Source organism: Priapulus caudatus, unplaced genomic scaffold (assembly GCF_000485595.1).
Source record: "Priapulus caudatus unplaced genomic scaffold, Priapulus_caudatus-5.0.1 Scaffold1451, whole genome shotgun sequence".
NCBI lineage: Eukaryota > Metazoa > Priapulida > Priapulimorpha > Priapulimorphida > Priapulidae > Priapulus > Priapulus caudatus.
This window is the reverse complement of record NW_014578512.1, coordinates 25,874-35,769: the sequence shown is the minus strand read 5'-3', so window position 1 is coordinate 35,769 and position 9,896 is coordinate 25,874. Positions and strand designations below refer to the sequence as shown.

The following is a 9,896-nucleotide window of genomic DNA, read 5'->3' as shown; positions in this document are numbered from 1 at the left end:
GGGTTTCACACGCGACCATTCGATGAGTCAGCTGACAGGCCTGCTGACCGACAGAACAAGTCAGGATTACCAATGCGACAGGGTTAACCGTCGGGGGCCGGGGACGCCGGGGGAGGATCGCGGTCGGCCGGGGGATGCGGTGTGCGCCGGCCGGGGCGGCCGGTCCGAAACGCGGCCAAGGGACCGGCGACCAATCGCCGGGCGGGACTGCCGGTGCCGAGGGGGCACCGGTCGGACGACGGGGGGGGGCCGCGGGCCGCGCGTTCATCAGAGAGAGCGGCGAGAGAGAGAAAGCAAGCTGATACCATCGCTGTGGGACGGGACCCCAGACATCGACGAAGATCGGACAGCGAGCAGGCACGAGAGCAGATTCAGCAGGGGACGATGCGCGGCCATGGATATATGAGCCGCAAAGGCTAGAGGCCACGTCGGGGCGGGGGTTGCTGCCGTGTCCGCGGGGGCGCGGCCGGGGTGAGGCTGGGTAGTGAGTAGAGGATAAGAAGTGCCGGACAAGGATGAGACGGACAGGGGAGCGCGGGGGGGAGGGGTGGAGCTAGACAAGAAGTATAGTATATCTTAATAATATACGTATATTATATTATAGGTATATATTTAGCTATATTATATCATAGTAAGATTAGTATAAGGTAACGTACGCTATCGGGGGAGCGGGGGGAGCCGATAGTCTTATATATATATTATAGGCTTGTATGTCATGACGAGCCGAAAACACTTCTCAGAACGATCCATCAGAATAACACAAAATCGGCAGCCGAATGTGCATGGATGCATGATGATAGGCGATGGATGTCTGAATGAGTGGGGGTGGTGGGGCTGCGCCCGCGGGGGAGGCGGGCGCCCGTGGGGCAGACGACTGACTACACTAGTACTGTGTGATCATGACGATCAGCATGGAAGTCTAGGTTCGACCATTGTTCCTGCTCAGCCGAGCGCTCGCTCTGGGGGGCGGGCTGGGGGCAGCGGCGGGGAGGGGGGGGGGGGCGGCGGGGGGGGGGGGGGGGGGGGCGGGGGGGGGGGGGGACGCCAACTACACATACCAAGCAAAGACACACGCCGACGAGACCATCACCAGCAGCCAACGTTATTGCTTGCTTATAGAACCTGAGTATGAACGTGGGGGGTTAAAGTAGGTACATGACTCTTCCAGCCGATAGGCGAGCAGTCAATCGGTAGTGGGACATCACTAATTCCCTAGCGAGCAGCTCAAAGTCAGTGCCTCACTTCATTCACGCTAGTCCGACAGTCACAGGTCAGTGACATCACTCATTCACGCAGTCGAGCAGCGTCAAAGGTCAGTGGACATCACTCATTCGTCGCTAGTCCGAGCAGTCAAAGGTCAGTGACATCTACTCATATTCACGATAGTCCGAGCAGTGCCGGTCCAGCTGGATCACTTCCACTTCCGCTGCTAGATCGAGCAGTCAAGGCTCAGTGGACATCAGCTCATTCGCGGGTAGTCGCGAGAGCTCAAAGGGTCGTGGACATCACTCCTTCGTGGCTAGTCCCGAAGCAGTCTAACAGGTCAGTGGACTGAATCATTCGGCTAGTCCGAGCATGCTCAATAGGTCAGTGGGACCTCCTCATTCGTGGCTAGTCCGAGCAGGTCAAAGGTCCGTGACCATCAACCTCGCGCTAAGTACGAGCAGTCAAAAAGGTCCAGTGGCATCACTCCATTCGTGCTACTACGTCCGAGGCAGTCACGGTCAGTGGACATACGAACTCCTTCGTCCTAGTCGGCGAAGAGCAGTCAAAGGTCAGTGGACATCACTCATTCGTGCTAGTCCGAGCAGTCAAAGGTCAGTGGACATCACTCATTCGTGCTAGTCCGAGCAGTCAAAGGTCAGTGGACATCACTCATTCGTGCTAGTCCGAGCAGTCTAGAGCAGCGTGAGGGTCGGTGTGTGAGTGCGAGTGAGGCCGCAGACACGTGCGTGCAGACGACGTAGGTGGCGCCACGAAACGAGCGAAAAGCGCAGACGAAACGAGAATCTTTGTGAAGATTTATATGATTTAGTTGTTAGCAACAGTGAAGCGTGCATGACACACGGCGATAGCACCACGATAGACATGTACAACGAGGAGGCCAAACGCGAGCAGACGAAGAAAGAGAGATAGAGAAGATGTGAGAAGGACCGAGGGAAGAGTGAAGCAGAGTGGCGAGGAGGAGGATGAAGTAGGAGAGTGAAGATTGAAGAGATATAGACGATGAGTGATGAGAGTGTTTCACAGCGCAGTTAAGGGGGGCTTATGTCGGGCTTGCGAGCCGACTCGACTGAAAGCAACTGGATTTCGAGCAACTGGAAGCGATCGGCAGTGACTAGTTGCGTCCAGTTGCCCACTGTTCTATTCCGAGCAACTAGTGGCGGTCAGTCGCATGCAGTCGCGTCGCAGTCGACCGACCTAAGCACTGCGGTCGCAGTGAATTGCAGAGAGTTGCTTCCGGTCGAGTCGGCTCGCAAGCCTGACATAAGCCCCCCTTTACGTGCGTGCAATCACGTCAGGTGCAATAAAGACTAGTGCTGGTCATGAGCTAGACCGCTAGGGGATAGAGAGATTACCAGAGAGGGTTAGAAGTGTTTGTATAAGACTGTATAGGGATTTGTAACGCAACATATGGACGCGTAAAGGGATATATAGGGATTAGTAGAGAGACATAGGAATTGTTAGAGGGATGCCGAAATTTACAGAGGGATATAGGGATTGGAAGATGTAGGATATAGGATATAAAAATTCGTAGATGGATATAGGGGACTATAGGATATAGAGATCTGTAGGAGAAATCGAGCGTGTTATATACTGTGACTGCACGGTTGTTAGGAATGCACCCGTCCCCTTTCATACACTGCTATGTCATGTGAATCACCATATTATAGTCAGTAGAGCAGACCATTTCGGTTACACGGGGGTGTGAGCTGTCTATGCTAAATACACGCATCTAGGACGTACACAGCAGAACCAACATCTCAATCTCCGCATGAGCACAACCGGAGACGCCACACACCCCTCGCATTACCGAAATGGTCTGCCCCACGAGCATCACACCAAGCACCGCTACTAGAACCAACAAAGTGCTACAGTGGGGCGGGGATGGGTGGATGGGTGGGGGGAGGGGGTCTCACAGCCACAGCGTCGATCGCGCAGCGCGCCGTCCGCTCCCCCGCGAGGGGGCGCCACCGCTGCGCTGCGCGCCGAACCTACAGTGCCTGGTCTCGAGGGGGCGCCACCGCCCCGTCTAGCTAACCCGAGCATTGCAGACAGACCTGCCAAGTCCTGGAGCATACCTGCTGCCCGCCGCCGCCGCCGCCAGATGCCGCCACCTGACGCGCGGGGTTGGATCGCCCGCGATCGCCTCCCGATTTACCGCGATCCGCCGGTCTCCAACGTTACAGAGCCACGGAGATGATGCCGATCTCGCTATCAATCACCGATTGTTGTCTATTGATCGTCGATTGCCAATCGCCGATCGTCAGTAATTGATTACTGATTGCCGATTACTGAGCGTTGATTACCGATCGCCGATCGTCAGTAATTGATTACTGATTGCCGATTACTGAGCGTTGATTACCGATCGCCGATCGTCAGTAATTGATTACTGATTGCTGATCATCGATTACTGATCATTAATCAGTGGTCATCGATGACCGATCGTCAATCATTGATATTACGAAGCATTGATCAATGATTATCGATCGTCGGTAATCAATCACTAATTACTGATCACTGATCCTCTATAAAGGGCCTATCAATCACTCATCTGTCTCACAAACCCTGCACCTCTCCTCTCTCTCTCTCTCTCTCGTCTTCTTCTCTCTCTCTCTTCTATCTCTCTCTCTCTCTCTCTCGTCTCTCCATCTCTCTCTCTCTCTCGTCTCTCTCCTCTCTCTCTCATCTCTCTCTCTCTACTCTTCTCTCTCTCTCTCTCTCTCTCTTTCTCTCTCTCTCTCTCTCTCTCTCTCTCTCTCTCTCTCTCTCTCTCTCATCGTATTTTCGTTTTTCTATTAATTTTTTTCCCGTTTTCCAATTCCGAAACGAAGAAACAAAAGATGGGAAGTAAGAGCCGCCGAATGGTTTTTGTTTTGTTTTGAAAATTACGTTCTGTTTTTTATTGTACATATCATAAAACTAAAGGTATACGTATATCGACCGATGACGCAGCGGCAACGCTCTATAGGAATGTTATGGTGGTGACAACGCTACAACACTACAACAGTGACGCGACGCCTCGCCTCGCCGCTCTCGCTAAAACACTCAATGCATCGTAAGTATTATTGCTTTCAGTGGCCGTGCCCGCCCCCGCACTAACAGTCATCTCGCGCGCTACGTCCATTTCAACACGCTTGTTCGATTCGCTCGGCCGGCGGGATGTGAGTGCGCAGCGACCCTCAGTGTCGCCCATGGCAACCAGTTGAAGCTACGACAACCAGGTGAAGCGACGACACATGCGTGCACAGCATCCCAAGTTTCCCATGGCAACCAGATGAAGCGACAACACATTGGTGCGCAGCATCCCAAGTTACCCATGGCAACCAGGTGAAGTGACGACACGTTGGCACGCAGCATCCCAAGTTACCCATGGCAACCAGAAGAAGCCATGACGAATCCCCGAGCGGAATGCGAGAGCTGCTATCGCACACGACGCCAACAAATCAATGGTGAATTTAGATATGCGCAGATTTTACGATTAATGGCGGATTCTGCTTAACCCCTTCTTTCGCAGAGTTATTCACATTTGCAACAGATATGAGCAACAGTCAGCTGCGGCAGCAACGCACACACACACAGAGAAACACGATTATTCGCTTTTTGTTATGACGCGTTATATTACCATCTGGTTAATGAGAGAAGGGGTTAGCGTTTATTAGATGACAAACATGAAAAAAATGGACGTAGCACCTCGACCCACGCTTCTACTACTCATCTAGTAATGGCACGGTTGGGGGGAGGGCACAGCATATTAAAAAAAAATCACTAGTACATTGATCAGACAAGAATTAACTATCATTCTACAAATTTCTACTGGCTGCTAACCAACTCTACAGACACTACATACAATAATGTGAAACTGTACACATCAAGTCAAACAAACTAAAGTGCAAAAGAAAATCGAGTGCTAACTAAACTCAGGGGGGGTTGGTGGAAAGAAGCCCATGCTTCTGCCAGACGTCATGACGCATGAGGTGGTCAGGTCGGAGACATGGTTGGTGGGGAGATGTGTGAGATCTTGGTGGGTAGGGGAGAACTGGGGAAGGAGGGCAAGGCAAGGACAAGGTCAGAGACAAAGTCAAAGACAAGGCAAGGACAAGGTCAAAGACAAAGTCAAGAACAATGTCAAAGACAAGGCAAGGACAAGGTCAAAGACAAAGTTAAGGACAATGTCAAAGACAAGGCAAGGAAAAGGTCAAAGACAAAGTCAAGGGCAATGTCAAAAACAAAGCAAACAACAAGGTCAAAGACAAGGCGAGGACAAGGTCAAAGACAAGGCAAGGACAAGGTCAAGGACAAGACAAGGACGAGGTCAAAGACAAGGCAAGGACAGAGTCAAGTATGAATGGAATGATCATATAAGGACAACATGGCATCACCTGGGAGGTAAGGAAATGAAAGACATGGGCGGATGTGGTCGAGCGGTCAGAGTCACCCGGGCAGGCACATGGGAGGCAACCGACACACTGGCAGCATCAGAGGCGTATACACAGTAGATACAAGCAGTAAGTGGTTTCTCTACTGTACATCACATAACCTTCAAGTCGACAGCTCTAGGGCAGAAAGCAGCAGCGATGTGCTGCTGCACACAGCAGCGCACGTTAGGACTCGCCCCGGGAACACGTATTCGCGCGGCAGGAGGCCATTCCGCGTTCATCGGTTGCCACCGGTTACCACCGGTCACCGCCATTGTTTATTGTTACGTCACGCGTCGAACGCGCGCGGACGGGCCGCCTCCGCGCGAATACCCCCCGGGGCTGCGTGAATAGAGCGCCATCTATAGGCAAAAATTATGATTAAACCAAGCAGGTGCTGGCAGGAGAATTAACCTCCACAACCTTCAACACACATGTACAAAAACAAGAAGGGAGTAACAAGTTAGTTAGTCATATAACCGCTACAATGTGCTACAAAAATACTGAGTCTACAGTCATCATAACAAAGAGCTTGTATTAATAAATCGGTTAAAGAGAAGTAAAATCTTCAAATAAGTCTCAAAATTTCGGGGCGAAAAAATCGTCGTAAATGAAACTCATCATTTATTATATATAATTATATATCTATCTATCAATCAACCGATCATTTTGCAATCCAAGTTCATTATCAAGTTTCGCAAAATAATACATTCAACACTATTTCGAGGATCAAGCAAACACTCTATACAAACTAAATTTCAACAGATTACTGGCTCAAGCTTATATGATATAGCAGGCCTAGGGTATCGAGCTAACATCCCGATCCGGGGCCCAGTGATTCCCTGACGTTTCCTCTGTTAACTCACTCACTCACTCACGCACTTCCTTGCTCGCTCTCTCACTCTCTCACTCACTTCCTTGCTCACTCACTCACTCACTCAGTTCCTTGCTCGCTCACTCTCTCACTCTCTCACTCACTTCCTTGCTTGCTCACTCACTCACTCACTCACTCACTCACTCGCTCACTCACTTCCTTGGTCACTCACTTCCTTGCTCACTCACTCACTCACTCTCTCACTCACTCCCACTCACTTGCTCCCCGCTCACTCTCGCACTCACTCTCACTCACTTCCTTGCTTGCTTACTCACTCACTCACTCGCTCACTCTCTCACTCTCTCACTCACTTCCTTGCTCCCCCGCTCACTCTCACACTCACTCTCACTCACTTCCTTGCTTGCTTACTCACTCGCTCACTCTCTCACTCTCTCACTCACTCACTCACTCGCTCACTCTCTCACTCCCTCCCTCACTCACTTCCTTGCTTACTCAGTCGCTCACTCTCTCACTCACTCACTCGCTCACTCTCTCACTCACTCACTCGCTCACTCTCTCACTCACTTCCTTGCTCGCTCACTCACTCACTCACCCGTCACTCACTCATTCACGCTCGCTCACACGCGGACGCACAGTTTCGACAGCAAACATTTACCGTGTGGTTTTACAACAGCACTGATATAACTGCGGCCATCATCGTCGCCATTATCAGCTCGAGCGCGGGGCGGGGAGCGTCGTGCGTAAATATGCTCCCCGCCCGCTTTCCTATTGTCCTACACACAAAATGGCCGCCGGACATCCGCTCGAAAAAACTCCCTCCCCCCTCATTCCGCCGCCGTCGCCGCCGCTCACGACGACGCGCACCTTTTGATTTCTCTCGTTCTCGCGAGATCTCGCGAGATCTCGCGGGACGTGACGCGCCCGCGCTCTCAGCACTGCGCTGCGTAGATAGCCTGTATCATATCGAAGGGGCTCTGAAAGCTCTGTCCCATGCCCATCATGTTGTAGGAGGCAGGCACGAGCGGCGGCGGCTGCGACGCCACCAGGGGGCTCTGCGTCATGCCCTGCGCGGCGAGGAGGCTCGCGTACTGACTCGGCGCGTACTGACTCGCCGCGTACTGACTCGGCGCGCCCGGCAACAGCGGCGCCCCCCCGCCGGCGGCGGCGGCGGCGACCATGTTCTGATACGGCATGGGAATCTGAATCTGATAGGGATTGATTCGGGTTGCGGTCGCGTGCGGTCGCACCATCTTTTGTCCCCTTCTGAGGTCTTCCTTTGCGGAAAGGTGCGCTACAGCGGGGTATTGGACACTTGGCAGGTCTGCGGTCTGCGTGAGACTTGTCATGTCTGTAAATAGAATGCCTGGCGGTTGCACATTCGGGTGGCGGGGGCGGGGGCAGGGGCAGGGGGGGGCGGCGTAACAAGTACGACCCTCTCAGAATGCTCTCTTGTCTGCTCTCGCTCGACCGATTGCTCTCACGCGCTCCCGAGTATCCAACGGCGACGGACCTGCGACCTCCGACCTCACGGCGCAACGTCAACAAGTAAACGTCCTCGCGACCTCACCCCGGCGCCGCGCCGGGCGCCCGGGGAAAAACAAGTGAACGGCCCTCCGAGTGAACGACAGCAGAGACGAGTGAACAAAGCTGGTCAGAGAATAACGAGGAAGGTCAAGGGTCAAGGGGGGGTGGCGTGACGTGTGAGACTTCGAAAGAATGTCGACTAGAGTTGTTGTTGTTTGTGTTGATGCTGTTGTTAATGTGTTAGTTGTTGTTGTTGTTGTTGTTGTTGTAGTTGTAGTTGTTGTTGTTGTTGTTGTTGTTGTTGTTGTTGTTGTTGCGGTCGTCGTCATCTATTTTTGATGTTGAGAATGCTGATGTTGTTGTCATTGCTGCTGTTCGAATCTATTGTTGATGGCGATGTTGTTGTTGTTGTCACTACTATTGATGCTGGTGTTGGTTATTCAAACAGAACACCTAAACTGTACTCGCATGCAACAAGTGAACATTAACCATTATTATTATTGTTATTATTATTAATAATAAAAGGTGAGTAGCAGACGCCTAGAAGTCGATCGCTGTCTTCACGGGTGCGCCCATGCAGAACACGCACGTATGTCATTAACGATTTTTACAACAAAAACCAGAGAGTGCACAGAGTGTGCGTATCAACTACAGGGGAACTGCTGCTGCTGCTGGTAGTGGTGGTGGTGAGTGGGCAGCACAGCATCAAAGCCGCACTGCACTTGCTCCTACGCGGCCCATCGATTCTCACTCTCTATCGAACAGCGAAACGAAAAACGCCGGCGAAAGTCGAGGTAACCTTCGATTGGATAATCGGCAGTGCACAGCACCGTGGCGCCACACAGTGGCCGAAAGTATTCTGAAAGGATCGTATTTGTATACGGTCGATCGTCAACCGCCTCGCAAGTGTGAGAGAAACGCCAAATCGTGAGAATAAAAAAAAAGAGAACGGACGCGAGAGGGGTGAGAAAAAAAACCGTTCGCCACGATTTCTCCGAGCGTTACCGCCGAAAAAACACAAGCCGCTAGAGCGAGACGCACACACGGACACGACCGCCGAGAATCATCGCTACTCACCTACACGTATACAACAAACACACGCATGCACGCACGCACACACACACACGCACACACACACGCACACATGAGCGAACGAACGAGCGAATGAACGAACGACCCGACTGACCCCCCCTCCCCATCTACGTATGGCGACACAACCCCGCCCGCCCCGCCCGCCCCGCCCTCCCCCGTTACAACACACGCGATGGTGACTACATGACTCCTGCAAGGCATGCAAAGTTTTAGAGAGAGAAAAAAAACGACAAGAGAAGGCCAGCAAGAGGTATATAGGAGCTAGTGGCTCTTCGTATATATATATACCGTCACAGGAGCCAGCTGTTATACACAAACCGCACTCGGCGCATGCACAACGTACCGGTCGACAGGGGGGCGGGGTGTCAGAATGCATATAGACTGACACACAGACTGTCATCCCCCGCAGTTAGACGCAGCGCGAAGAACCGACGGCGCCCGTCTAACGGCGGCGCCACCTGGGTAGCATCGCGCGTCATTGCCCGAACGAACATCCCCCCCCCAATCGGACGCGCGCACGCCGCCAGGTGGCGTCGCCGGCGTTGGTCCTTCGCCGGCCGATGTTAAGAACAAGAGGCGGCGGCGGCGACTGGTGGGGCACTTACCGGGGAACTGGTAGGCGAATCCAGGGTTGATCGGGTAACCGCGGCCCGCGTAGGCGGCGTACGCTCCCATCATGCTTGCCGGGAAGTATCCGTTCAGTCCGGCCGTCAGCGAGATCGACTCTGTATGAGAGAGAGAGAGAGAGAGAGAATGAGGGTGTGTGTGTGTGTGGGGGGAGGAGGAGAGAGAGAGGAGAGAGAGAG

General features: G+C 52.8%; 1 protein-coding gene across 1 annotated transcript in view; it reads right to left on the bottom strand.

The window, feature by feature from the left end:
• LOC106816673 (RNA-binding protein Musashi homolog Rbp6-like) overlaps positions 1 to 9,896 on the bottom strand; it is a gene marked incomplete in the record, with an annotated part of 36,080 nt that overhangs the window by 22,599 nt on the left and 3,585 nt on the right. The window contains 1 exon segment of the mRNA XM_014821294.1: positions 9,696 to 9,815. Coding sequence (XP_014676780.1) covers positions 9,696 to 9,815 — 120 coding nt within the window.